The following is a 13,297-nucleotide window of genomic DNA, read 5'->3' as shown; positions in this document are numbered from 1 at the left end:
AGCGAGACGGTGCGAGGAGCGGGAGGGGGAGGGGAGCGGAGCGGGCAGCGGGCGGGCAGCGCGCCGAGCAGCCTGAGCTTGAACTTGATCTAGAATCGGGGGCCCAGAGGTGGGAGTGGGGGGCCCGGCGGAGAGCTGCCCACGTGCCCGGCTTTCCCGGACCGGGTCTCGCTCCGACGGCCCGGGGGCCCGGCCCTCGGGCGCTGCAGCCCTGCCCCGCCGGACCCGCGTCCCTGGGGAGCCCGGAGACGCGCGGGGTCCAGAGCTGCCCCCGGGCCCCGGCGCCGAGAGTTCCGAAAGGTGCCCGAGTCACTTTCTTTGGGCCAAGTCTCCCCTCTCGGTCCGAGGGCACCGGCAGACCCGGCCTCCCCGCCACGCCGGCCCCGGGGACTGCGGCCTCGGGGAGGGGAAGGGCGCGGGCCCCCGCGCTCCCTCCGGGGCGCAGTCCGCGGCCGGGATCGAGCTCGCGGCGCTTCCCCCTTAAGAGCGCGCTCCCCTGCGCACGGCGGCGCGTCCGGCGCCCTCCTCCCTCCCCCTACCTGGCCCGGCACCCCTCCTTCCCCCCGCCCCCCTGCTTCTCTTCTCCCCGGTGCCCCCTCCTCCCGCCCGCCCCCCTCCGGCCGCTCCTCCTCCCGCTGCGTGCGCCTCCCCGCGCGCCCCTCCCCCCGCCCCCGCCCGCGCCCGGTCCCGCCCCTCCCCCGCCTCCCGTGCCCGGTGCCCCCTCCCCCGCCCGCCCTCCCGGCCGCGGCGCCGCCGCCGCTCGCTGGGCCCTCCCCCCGCCCCCCGCCCCCCGCCCCCCGCCCCCCCCGGGCCGGCCGTGACGCGCCGCGCGGTCCAGCCCCTCTCCCCGGCGGCCGCGGCGGCAGCAGCAGCTGGAGCCCGGGGCTGTCAGCGCCGCCCGCCCCGCGCACTCGCCAGCGGACCGCGGGCCCCCGCCTCGCCCCCCGCCCAGGTACGGAGTCCGCGCGATCCCGGCGATCGGGCCGTTTCCGGGCCCCCGGCCGCCGCCCCCCGCCTCCCGCCGGCCGTTGAGCTGCGGTTAGGGGGCGGGGGGCCGGCGGGGCTCCGGGGAGGGGGCGCGGGGGAGCTTCCTGCGCCCGGGCTGAGCAGGGGGGCGCCGGGGAGCGACTGCGCCCGGGGGGAGCGGGCTGGGGGGGGCGGGCGAGCGGGGTCGAGAGCGGGGGGGCCCGGGCGGCGGAGGCTGCGCTCTCGGGGCGGCGGGGTGCCCGAGAGGTGTGCCCGGCTCCGGGGGCCCCCAGGCGCACCCCACTCGGGGGCCCGTGCGCGCCGCGGGTCCTGGGGGGCGGTGATTGTGCGCGCCGCGCCGCGGCATTGTGCGGCGGCCGCTCGGGGTGCGGGGGGCCCGGCCCGGGGTCCCCCGGAGGAAGGCGTGCGCGGCGGCCGGGCGGGGGCCGGGCTCGCGGTGCGGCCGGCGCGGCCTCGGGAGAGGGAAGTGGCCCGGGCTTGGGGATGTGAGGACGGGAAGCGTGGAGCGGCGAGGGGGGGCTCCCCGCCCCGGCGCGGGGAGTTGAGGCGCGGTTTGCAGAGTTGCGCCCACTTCGGCAGGCCCTGCCCCTCCCGCGGCGGACGCGCTCAGGTGCGCGGCCGGCGCCGGAGCCCGGGGCGGGGGTGGGGCGGGGGTGGGGCGGGGGGCGCCCCCAGGACGGGGGCGCGCGGGGTTGGCTGGAGGCGGCCTGCCGGAGTGAGGGTGCGCGCGAGGGCTGAGTTGGGTTCACATCTCCGCCAGTCGCTCTCTGCTCTCCAGTTAGTCCTCCAGGAACGGACACTTGGGGGGGGGCGCGCGGAACGGGGGCGTGCGAGCCGGATTTTGATTCCAGCCGCTGGCGTCCAGGGGTGACCCTCCCTGCCCGCGCCCACCTGGAGCTGCTGCTCCCAGAGTCCGGCCGCCCCTGCCCGGCCGGGCCTCGCTTCCTGGGAGAAGTTCTCATTAAGCCTCGCTAATTAGCATTATTCCTGGGGAAAGGTTAAGGTTAAACCGTCCTTTTCCGTAACGCGAGGCCCACCCCCTTCCTCCCGGCTCCCTCGCGCTCCCTCCTCCCCAAGAGCACAAAAGCACAAAAAGAAAAGTGTGAAGAGGCGCAGATCAATGGAGAAGCCACAAACCCATTAATTCAAACGGAACCTTTCCCCCCCTCTAAAACATTGATTTTTTTTTTTTCTTTCTGTCTGCTCTGAGGGGGAGATTAATAACCTCCTGATTTCACCTGAAATGGTGTTTGGACTCTGTGATTTCCTCCTTTTTCTGAGAAGGATTGTGGCTTGAAATAGATTCTCCCTTGAGATAAAGCCCTACTTATCCCAGAATCAGCTGGAAACCCCGGTCTGCGCCGGCCTACCAGGTGGGGCTGTGGGAAGAGGTGAGGGGCTCTGGCCGCTGTCTGGGGAGAACCGTCTCTGTGAGGGGACCAGGGGCTCCCACTTGCCTGTGGGTTGGTCTGAGGGGAAAGGCCCACTCACAGTCCGGGCCTCGGTGGTAGCGTGACCCCCCGGTAGTAAATTACCCCTTCTCTGGAAAACCATTAGGGCCTAAATGTGTCCTTGAATAATATCAAGCTCCTGTCTAATCCCAGCTCAAGCCGGGCTTGATGTAGAGAGGAGGGTTTGGAGACAGCACCTCCTCCCACACCTGCTGCCAGGGCTGGGTGACAGGATGCCTTTCAGCACCTTCCTGCCTTCACGAGGGAGCAGAGCACCCCAGGGCCCGCCTTCCGCCGCCGAGAAGGCTGACTTTGGGGAACTTCTGTGGCCTTGGCTACCCCGCGGCCATGTGGAGCTGGCCAGCCCTCTGAGTTGCTCAAGAACTTTTTTGTCTTATGTCTGGGTCCTTTTCTTGGAAGGAAACTCCTGCGGGGGGGATTAGCTCAGAGTGGTTCCTCTCGGGCCCTTCTTTTGACTGGAAGAACCCTGTCTGCTGAAGCTCATTGCTCCCCTTTTAAAGCCTCCCTCTTAAAGAGACCCCTGTTAGCAGCCGGGGCTGGGGTATCCGTGGGGCCCGGGCGTTGAGGAGTGCTGGGAAAACAGCCAGTTGCCTTTGCTCAAGAAACAAAAGCCTGTTTTACGCTCCATACACTAGTAGGAAGGTGTTGAAAATGCTCACTCCCAGCAGCCAGGCATCCATGACAGCAGGGACAACGGAGCATCCCCATTTCCTTGTGACTGATGTCTCTGACAGTCCCCTGTGTGTGCGTGTGTGCATCTGTGTGTGTGTGTGTGTGTGAGAGAGAGAGAGAGAGAGAGAGAGAGAGAGAGAGAGAGAAACTACCTAAAATGTGGTAGGTGACTGGCCCTCGGCCCTCCCCGCTTCACATTTCCCAGCAGAGCTGGTGCTTGTCCGACTGGTAAGGAGGAATGTTAGCAGGAAGGAGAGCGGGAGCGTCCCTTGGAGGCTGGCCTCCTTCCCTGGTGACCAGGTGGGCTTGGGTTGTAGTGCGAAGGTGGTAGCCTTGGGACCGCTCAGATCACCTGAAAATTTCATTTGTACGGGCTCTTCACACAGAGATTTGAACCCTTGTTGCTTCAGTTCCTGGGGGGGTTTCCGTCTTCCGTTAATAAGCCATCTGATGAACTGAAGTGGTTAAGTTGGGGTCAAATGCGGTTCAGTACCTTCTTGGCATGCTCAGAAGGCTGTGTGTGTAACGCGCTGACATGGAGACCAGGGGAAGGATTGCCTCTTGCTGAAGAATTTCCAGGGCCTAGGGCGGGGTGGGGGGGGCCTGCAGGTGGTGCCCACTTTCTGCATCTTGGTGCCCCCCCTACTTAGGGTAGAGCTGTGCTGGGGCAACTGCCTGAGTCTGGCAAGAGCCCGGGGGCTGGACCAAGAGAGGGGCCCATTTCTTGCCTGGCCCAGAAACACCCCTGGCACATCCCTGCCCCCCACCCCTCCCCTGAAACGCACACCCAAGGCTCCTGGTCAGGGCTTATGGCTTACAATTGCACTAAATTCTCAGCAAATCCTCCTCCTCTTCTTTCTCAAAGCAAGTGCTAGAGATAGAGTTTCAGCTCGGAGGACGGGCCTGGAAAATGTTATGAGAGGCACACCCCAGGATCCCTATCCTGGAGGATGCAAATGGCTCAACTTTAGAGGCACCAGGAACCCAGTTCCCGAGAAATTGACCCCAGTTGTAAAATAATCAGGTTACTGATAGCACCTGCCCGTAGTTACATGCCATGGATACAGGCGCACGCTTTTCCACCATTTCCCCTCTGCTCTCCCATTTTCTCCTCCTCCTGGGCTGGGCCGGTGGTTGGTGCTAGTTTGCCTGCGGAGGAGGACGGGCCTCAGAACCTGGGTGGGGAGAAACTGAACCTGCCCGTGAATTTTGGACTGCAGATAAGAGCAGACAGGGTTTGGCTGACTCCTCTCCTCCTGCCCAGAGTCAGGGCTCCCAGATTGGGGTGTGTCCCAGGGACTGGCTGGGTGCTTCCTCCCCTGCCCCCAACTCGGGAGTTCCCTTTTCAGAAGGGTCAGAGGGCTGCTGGCCCTATCGCCCTGTGACCCCGCAATGGCTCAGACCCTTTGCTGCCCACGGTTGATGGACTTTTATCGACAGGTGGGCAAGGCTGCAGGCTTCAGAGGGCAGAGGTAAGAAAAGCCAGGGGTCAGCTGGTCGGCCAGTCACACGGGATCTGGGGCGAGGGGGGCCCGGATACAATGGATTGCACATGCTCTTTTATTTTCTAATAAAAGTTTTATTGAAGTTTGTTTACCGAAAGAGAGAAGTTAGCAGACCTAATTCCCTCACGATTCCAGGAGGAAAAAGCAAATAGTGCCCAACTCGTGACCTGTGGGCCAGCAGGGGCCACATCCTAGGTCAAGACTCAGGACTGGGGCCCTGCTCCTTGCCGACCTGTGCTGGCCACCGCCCTCCCTCCCTCCCTCCCTCGGTCCCTGAGGACCTGGGTGCGCTGCCCCCTCTGCACAGGTGTGGATGGGCTGTGATGGGCTGTGCGCTGGAAACCTAGACTAGATAGAATCACCCCTTACGAAACTGGGGTTCGCGTGGCAGAACCTTTCTTACTGGGCAGCAGATAGCTGCAGAGGAGGTTCCGCGGCCCCCTCCTCCGGCGTTTCTGCAGGTGGGTCACAATTTGTAGCCCCCCCACCTCTCTCTCTCTCTCTCTCTCTCTCCCCACCGAGATTCCTGCAGGAAAGGAACCTGCCGTGGTTATCTCTGTCCCTGGCGCCATAGCGGGCTCGGGAGCCGGTGCCCCATATAGATGGTGTGGGCCCCATATAGATTTGTGCGCAAGCACAAATGCAACTTTGTCGCCCCTGAGTTCCCTGTGGCTCTCATCTGGAGACACTTTGTTGTCAGGGAATCTGGCTCTTGTGATTGAAGGGAGGAAGTGTGGTGGGGCGGCCCTTGGTGTGGTGGCGCTGTGATGTGGGCTCGGGGCACAGGCGCCTGGGTTCAGATCTTGGCTCTGCTGCTGGCCGTGGTGCCCATGGGCAGCTGGGGCAGGTGCCAGATCTAGGCATGGGTGCCCGCTTCTTCATGGGCTGTTGCAAGGAAGTCTATAAAACCCTCGTGCCACAGCAGCCTGCATGTGGGCACTGGCTGCTGGCCATCCTCAGGTGGTGGCGATCTCAGTGCACAGTATAGCCCACCCCTTCCCAGTTGGACCTCTCAGGCGAGGGAGGGGTGGAGGGGGTTATCTGGTGGACAGTTAAGCAGCCCGAGCCTGAGAAGCCCTCCGCTGTGTGGGGGGTGGCTGGCAGCTGCTAGGCAGTGTGTTGCCTCAGACCCACCGGTCAGAGTCGAGGTTTCTTGCAGCCTTCACTCAAGAGCTCTGCGCCGTGGGGCCAAGTCCTTCGTTGTCAAACTGGTGCCATGTCCTCATCAAACACCAGCACCATGCCAGGCAATTCAGCTGACTGGACGGGGCTTGCTGGCCTTGGGGCGGGAAGCAGGGTGTCCAGGGAACATACAGACCAGTCCTCACTTCTGGAAGGATTGAAGGTTTTCTGGGGAAAGACAGGGCAGAGACCCACAGTGTGTTGACTCGAGGAGTATGTGAGTGTGTGTCTAACCGCTGGGTGCCGATGCCGGTAGACAGCGTGTGTAAGAAAGCAGCGGTGGCGACTGAGGCCAGTTGATGGAGAGGGAGGTGTGTGTTTAGAATTTGGATCACGTTGCGCTACAGAATCTGGGCTTCCAGGTGAGAGGCACAGCTCAGGGAGAAGCTTGCAGGCAGGAAGGGGAAGGGGCGTTTGGCCTTCCCGATGGCACACATCTGGCTCTGCCACTTGTTAGCACGTGGCCTTGCACCAGCGCCTTGACCCTCAGAAGGACGCTGATGTCTGTGCCCACCTGGCGACCTGTGGTGAGGGTGAGACGAGACCATGGAAAGTGAACACTTGGAGCCTGATAAACTTTGGCTGCTGCTGTCGTGTTTTAAGCTTGCCCAGTGAGCCTGGAGGGTAGTAGCCTGCAGCGCCGTGCCCAAAGGTTCTGACGTTTACCTGCTCGGTGAGACCCCTGCGTGCTCGGCGGGACAATCCTCTCAGAGCCGGAGACAGTCTTGCATGGGCTTATGGACACCTTGGGAAGGGGACACCCCCAGGTGACTCCACGACCCCCCAGCTCACCCTCCCCAGCCACACGGCCTCCTGGCTGCTCCTGGAACCTACCAGCATGTGCTGGTGCCCGGATCGCTCCCCATGTCCACCCCTGGCATGAGGACCCTCCTCGATGCCTGTAGCCGCCTGTTCAGAAGTCCCCTGACCAGTGAGACCCTCCTTGGCTACCCTGGCAAACACGGCCCTGCGGGCCCCCTGCCCTCGCGTGCTGCTTTGCTGTGCTTTGCCGCCGTCATCATCACCAACACGGTGTGGCTTTCTGTGCCCTGTCCATCTCCCCCCACTGGACAGTGAGCACCAGGAAGGCCAGGACTTTGTCTTGTCTGCTGCTGAATTTCTCCGCACCTGGGCAGGTGCTTGACTCATACTTGGTGTTCAGTAAATCCCTGTGGGGTGAATGGATGGAGCGTCTGGAGTATGTGGTGCTTCCGGGTATTCCTAGCCTACTTGGTCTTTGAAGTCATGAAGGTGTCAGCATCCCCAAGGGTGAGCGGGGGACCTGCCTACTGCAGCCCTGGCTTCAGGTCATCCCAGGGCAGCCAAGAAAGGGCAAGCCCAAGCACCGACACCCCTGTTCCTGGCTCCCACCGCCAGCAGCTCTGGGGTTCTGTCTGGTTAGTGTAGGGGAGGGTTTTGTTGTCCCTTTGTCCTCTTCCTGCAGACAAGTGCCTTTGCCACTGTGTGTTCCCTCCAGGTGTGAGAACACAGGCCAAGGGAAGTGTGAGTGTTTTCATCCCAGCAAGACTGTGGGTGGATGTGCTTGTGTGTAAGGAGCAGGGCGGCCTGTGCGAGGGAGGCAGAGGGAGTGTCTGCATGCCTGTGTGCAGGGGAGCCAGCGCGGGGCCCAGGTGGTCTCATCCTCCTCCTCGGAGTCTCTGGGTGAGCTGCCTGGACCCCCTCCCCCGGCCCCCCACCGCCAAGCTGGGCAGCGCTGGCTGGCAGCATGGCCCAGCTCTGGTCCTCCAGGCTCAGCTGCAGAGGGTGCACGCTCCTGCCGCACAGAAGCTGTAAATTCCAGGAAACTCCCTGCCAGCCCGGCACGGTGGGGGAGGGACAGGAGGCTAAGCACGCCAGTTCCCTGGCGCTTGGAGAGCAGATGTGTCTGCCTCAGGGACAGCAGCCGAAGAAAGTTCAAACTACAGCGTGTTTGCTCACTCTGTGAGGGGGCCCTGGAGGGGAGGCTTTTGGGGGGCGGTGCTCTGCTAGAGGTCCTTACACTGGGCCTCCACAGTAGCCATTGTATCTTGCTGGAGGGGAGAGAGGAGGGGGCAGAGCCAGAGCTGTGGGGTGTGGGAGCTGCTGGGTCATCTTTCTCTGCTTTTACGGCCAGCTCCCAAGCGCAGTTGCCTGCTGCTCCTGAAAGAGGCCGGGCCAGAAGGAGGTGGGGGCCCTTCCCGCTGGATGGAAGGGGCCCCGCCCCAGGGGTTCCCGGATGACTGCGAGGAGAGAGGGGGCAGGCGTGGTCCTCCCCAGCAGGCCCTCCGGCTGTTTGGAAGGCCCTGGCGGCCCCCCAGTCCCTTGAGCCGAACCCCCTTTGCGGTCTGATCCAAACCCTCGCCTGCCCCACCCCCTTCCTTCTCCACACTTCTGGGGCTGGCCTTTTCAGCTCTGGATGCCGCCCAAGAGCATATCTTTGAAGCACAGCAAAGGTTAGGAAGGAGGAAGACAGAAATGTCCTCTGGGCCGGGGGAGTGGGAGAAAGGAATTCCATGCATGCTCCGTGGAGTCGGGGCTGGAGTCGGGGCAGCAGGCGGCAGGCTGGTGGGGCCCATCGGCTCGGCTCCTGCCCTGCTGCCCACCTCCCGCCGCCTCGCCGAGTGCGGTGCCAGCCCGCTTCCCTGGCTGTGGGCAGGAAGAGCGGTGACCCTTGTTTACAGCGCTTGTCTCAACCTTGGCTCACAAGGGTAGGAGCCAGGCCCCGCTCTCCACCCCTACAGGATGCGAGACCTCGTAATTGTCTTCAATTACAGACAGTGCCGGGCCCCGTCCCGGCTTCCGACAGGAACCAGAGCCCCAGCCACTTCCACGGGGTGGGGGGGTGGGGGGAGAGGCAGGCATCCCAGCTCCCACCACAGGGCCTGGAGCTTTTGGGGGTTCATCCAAAAGGCTGCCTTGGGGCTGACGAGCACCCACCTTCTTTGTCCCTGATCAGGATGAAACTTCTGTGAGCAGTGAAGATTTTGATATGAACGACTCCACATGGATGTCAGCTGACCCACACCTGGCCTCCAGCCTGAGTCCCAGCCAGGACGAGAGGATGCGGAGCCCGCAGAACCTCCACAGCCAAGAGGATGGTGAGTACCTGCTGGCCACCAGGGAGGGGCTGCGCCTGACCTAGGCGGGCACCCCGGGATCTGGATCCTCTCGGGGGGGCCCAGGCTCATAGCTGCCCCCAACATTCTTGGCGTATCTGCGTGCCCCACTGCTCCAGCCCCCGGTTCCAGGAAGAGCGCCGTGTTGCTCCCAGAGGTCAGGGATAGAGGAGGCCAAGGGCTGGCAAGCGCGCCTCTCGCCCCGATGCTCATGGCCTGGTGGGGCAGGTCCTCGGAGTTAGCGCTGCAGGCCGAGGAGGTTCCCAGTGTGCCTGCTGCCCAACCCCGAAAGCCAGAGCTGGGCTTCTGTGACTTGACTCGTGAGTGTAGGTGCCCGTGAGCGGGCCGGGTACTTGTCATATGTGTGCCCTTGGGTGAGATGGGCCCCTGCTGGGCGCTTCCCCAGCACCTGCCCCGCCGCTGCCTCTGGCCTCCCTGGGGGTGGGAACGCTGGCGCTCTGGCACTCCGGTGCCTGCCTCATTCGGGTGCAGCTGTGGGCGTGGGGTGGCACCTTAGTCAGAGTGGCCCTGGCTTGGCTCTGATTTCCTGGGAGGAGGAGATGGAGGGTGGGGGATGAGCCAGAGTCAGGCCTCAGAGAACTGGGGTGTAGAGGCGGCAATTAGGAGGGGTCGAAGGTCGGGGCCTGGAATGTAGGAGGGAGGTTCAGGGTTAAAAAGGGGTGTAATGTTAACTCTGTGAAACGGGTTAGCCTTAAAGAGTAAATAAGGGGTAGGAGCCTTGCAGTTTGGGTCAAAGTTCATCTCCATGGCAGAACCCTTGAGCCTGCCTCCCTGCTGCCCTCGAAGACCTGAATCCGGCTTTGTCTGGGAGGAGACACAGCCTGGAGGCAGCTGGGATGGCTGGGCTGGAGGCTGGGGAGCCAGGGGGTGGTTCTTCGAGGAGTGGGGTGTGAGGCTGCTGGGGAAGAAAAGGCTTTTGTGTCTTGACGCCTCATGAGGTCAGCACAGCCCCCTCGTGCTGCCAGCCTTCCAGACCAGTACCTCCTTCCTGCGTTCCCACGGGGTGGGCCCCGAGGTGGGGCCGCCACACGCTCTGGGGGCTCTGGGGCTGGGGAGTGTCCAGCAGCTGACCTCTTGCCTCATCTGACCTGACTGAGGGCCACACCCAAAGGCCATACTAAGAGCCACACCAGCACAGCTCAGCCAAGCTCAGGGCCACCAAGTATACCTTCCCAAGAAGGATCTAGAACACTTTTTAAAACCTAGAATAGTGGGAATGAATGGGCCCCATACTCCTTCAACTCATCCTCAAAAATGTCGTGTGTCCCTCACCACCACCCCTTGGGGGTCTGACCTCTATGGGAGACACTTCCTGGGGAGATTTGGTGATTTGGGGGCCTCAGGATCAGGTGCCAGGGGGGAAGTATTGCTGTGGGGGTCACAGGCTTCCTCAGCATCGGTTAACCCCTGCCCGGAGGTTGGCTGATCATAAAGAGGAGGCCGAGAGAAGCAGAGGCTGGTGGGGTCAGCAGGTCCCGCAGCAGCCTGGTGTGCCCCGCCTGGGTGTCGTCACGCCTGCTCCCCTGTGCTGCAGCCCATTCAGTCCTTCCTCGCCGTGAATGCTGAGGCTGGCCTGCTGACAGCACAAGGATGGGTGTTTATTAGGGCAGGCAGCCAGAGCTGGGAGGATGGTGTTGACTATGATACCATCAATTTAATTATTTAATCAGAGGCTGTGTCTGGAGGCCGTGGGCTGATGTGCCGGTCTGAGGCCGACCAAGGCCCAGTGCTGGGGTCGCAGGCCTCGAAAGGTCCCAGCCATCTGGCTTGGTCTCTCCTTGGTTGACTGCCCTGTCTCTCCAGAGCAGTGGGTTCTGTAGGGTTCTGGGTGGACACAGAGCCGGCCTGGAGGCCCCGTCCAGCCCACCTGTCCCCACGTGGCATGTGGCCAGCTCCCCTCTCTGCAGGTGCATGCAGTGCAGACTCGAGTTAAGGGCCGTCCCCATTGGTGGTCAGTGGGAGGCTGTCAGTCTTCAAGGTGTTCTCATGTTTCTATTGAAGGACCAGGATGGGCACAGGCCCTGGCTGCTGCCGCCCTCCACACCACTGCAGTCTCCACCCAGCTCATGTGCCTTCACCCAGAAACTTCCCTAACCCCACTCACCCCCAGGGTGGTTGGTGTATGGCATCTGGCCCTCAGTCCTCCATGAAGGTATCTAGTTAGAAAGATGATGTCTGAGGTCCGCGCGGTGAGCGCCACGTGCTGTAGACCATGTTGGTCTTGCTCTCTGCCCCACTGTGTGCCTGGCACACTATACTTGTGACTACTTGTGACCTGAATGAATAGAGGAACAAACGTGTGTTGAGACCTACCGCCAGCACACCATCCAGAGGGAATCAGGCCCAAGAGTTGTGTTCTTTGTTCCTGAGGACACCCCCAAACTGGTAACATAGGGATCCCAACGGCTATGCCAGTAATGCAGGCTGGAAGCCTTTGAAGAAGCCAAGCAGTTTGCACAGATTCACACCTGTGGTGGATTTATAGGGACATCTTCCTCCTCCTTCCTTTCTAAGTTTTAACACAGAAGCAGAAGGTTGGGCCCCTGCAGGGCCAGTCCTGTGGCTGAGGCTGGGAATGATTTATTGGCACGCAGGCTCTCGCTCCTGGAGCTTGTGGCTGTTGCGCTTTTGCCCCCAAGCTTGCCGAGGCTGCCTCACTGGGGCCTGTGGCTGCCTGGGGTGAGCGCATGGCTCTTGTCCTCTCTCACAGGGGAGGCTACTGAGGATCATGGAGAGAACTGGGGTGATCTGGCTAGTCAGGAGGGGTCGCCAAGGCTGCACTCCTCCTCTTTCCTCTGGCAACTGTAGAGGGCATGTGTGAGGTTCCCCAGAAGGTGGGTGGCAGGGGAGGGGGATCTGGAACCAGAAGGAGGCGCCCCTCACACACATGCGGGGCCCAGATTGAGCCAGGCTGCTCACACCTCCCACCCACGCGCAGGTCCCCTCCTGACCTACTGCTGAGCTGACTGAGGCCGTGGGCTTCCCTTTTGAGTCCAGACCTGAGTGCATGGAGAATCACGGTGGCCTAGGGCTGCCCTGTGGGGGTAGAGAGAGGATGCAACTGTTGAGACTCTGTCTGGAGACACTGTGGTCTGGCGTCAGCTGGGGGCCCGGCAGCGCCACGTCAGTCTGTAATTTCGCCCCATCACTGGGATTATCTGCTTGATGCCCATCTCTTCCTCCAGATACATACGTGCCCGGATAGGCAGGACCCTCGCGCCGGACAGCGCTGGCATAGAGCAGGCAGGGCAGCGTCTGAGTGAGCGAGCGAGGGAAGAAGTGAATGAGGGTGCCCACAGGCAGGTGGGCCGGCGGCCGCTGGCGCAGCAGGTCCACGGCCAGACCAGCGGGAGGGGCTGGCCAGGGTCCACTCCTTCCTCTTCCCCTTGATGTGCTTCACCAGGCCACTTGCTCTGCCCCTTCCTGAACGGAAAATGTGAGGCCTGGCCTCCAGAAGGGATGCCTGGGGGCGGGGGAGCGGACATTACTCACCTCCTGGGCAGACAGGAAGCCAGCACCAGGGGAGCCGAGGGTCCAGCTTCCGTCTTCCTGCTGGAGGGGTTGTCAGGGGTTGTTGGGCAGGAGCTTTGTCGCATCCTGGGGCTCCTTGAGCCTCCAACCTCTGGGACCCACTGACCCCAGAGCTTCCCTCCCTCCCTCCAGGGACACGGTGTGAGCACTTCCCGCTGAGGACGGGAAGTTCGGGTGCCTCCCCTCTGGGACTCGCCGCCATGTCACGAGGCTGGACGCAGGCCACTGCGGGGCCTGGCTTAGGCCTTTGGTTCTGTCGGGAGAGTATCGAGCCCTTGGCATGAGGCTCACTGGTCCCGCTGTAGTCCCTGCTTTCGAGTCTGCAGGGTGGAGAGGACGTGGGGGCCCACCGGCTGTCAGCTCCCTGAGGGCAGGAGGTATGTCTGTGGAGGTGTATTGTGCTTTTCCCCTTATTTCAGTAGAGGAACACAAAGATGAAAGTCAAAAATACTGGTCTGTGGGGCGTATTTTCCTGAGGCTTTTCCATGTATGTGATCAAAATCTCATTTTCCTTAAAAGAAATAAAAGTGTTTGGAGCCACCTGTTTTCCCATGTAATGTCAGTTGCCCTCATCACATATTGTGGTGTTTTTTTTTTTTTTTAAAGATTTGTTTTTTTATTTATGCATACAAGAGCTGGGGTGTAGACCAGAGGGGCAGGGGGGTGAAACAACAGGCAGACTGACTGAAACACACTGCTGAGGGGAGCAGTGGGCGAGTCAGGAGAGGTCTGCTGCGCCGTGTGGGTAGCTCCCTGCCTGGGGCTCGAACTCAGGCTGCAGTGGCTGCACATTGCTTCACAGTGCTGAGACTTCACGCCTTGCGCCACCAGG

At 62.2% G+C, this 13,297-nt stretch overlaps 1 protein-coding gene across 2 annotated transcripts in view; it reads left to right on the top strand.

Moving 5' to 3' along the window:
• The window catches only part of NOL4L (nucleolar protein 4 like), a gene marked incomplete at both ends in the record, with an annotated part of 120,343 nt that overhangs the window by 88,696 nt on the left and 18,350 nt on the right, over nucleotides 1-13,297 (top strand). For both annotated transcript variants that reach the window (XM_084246810.1, XM_084246809.1), the window contains one exon: nucleotides 8,754-8,895. In XM_084246810.1, the coding sequence (XP_084102936.1) occupies nucleotides 8,754-8,895 (142 nt within the window). The remainder of the gene's footprint in view (nucleotides 1-8,753; nucleotides 8,896-13,297) is intronic.

This window comes from Talpa europaea (assembly GCF_964194135.1).
Source record: "Talpa europaea genome assembly, chromosome: 11".
Classification (NCBI taxonomy): Eukaryota; Metazoa; Chordata; class Mammalia; order Eulipotyphla; family Talpidae; genus Talpa; species Talpa europaea.
This window is presented reverse-complemented; position numbering and strand designations above follow the sequence as displayed.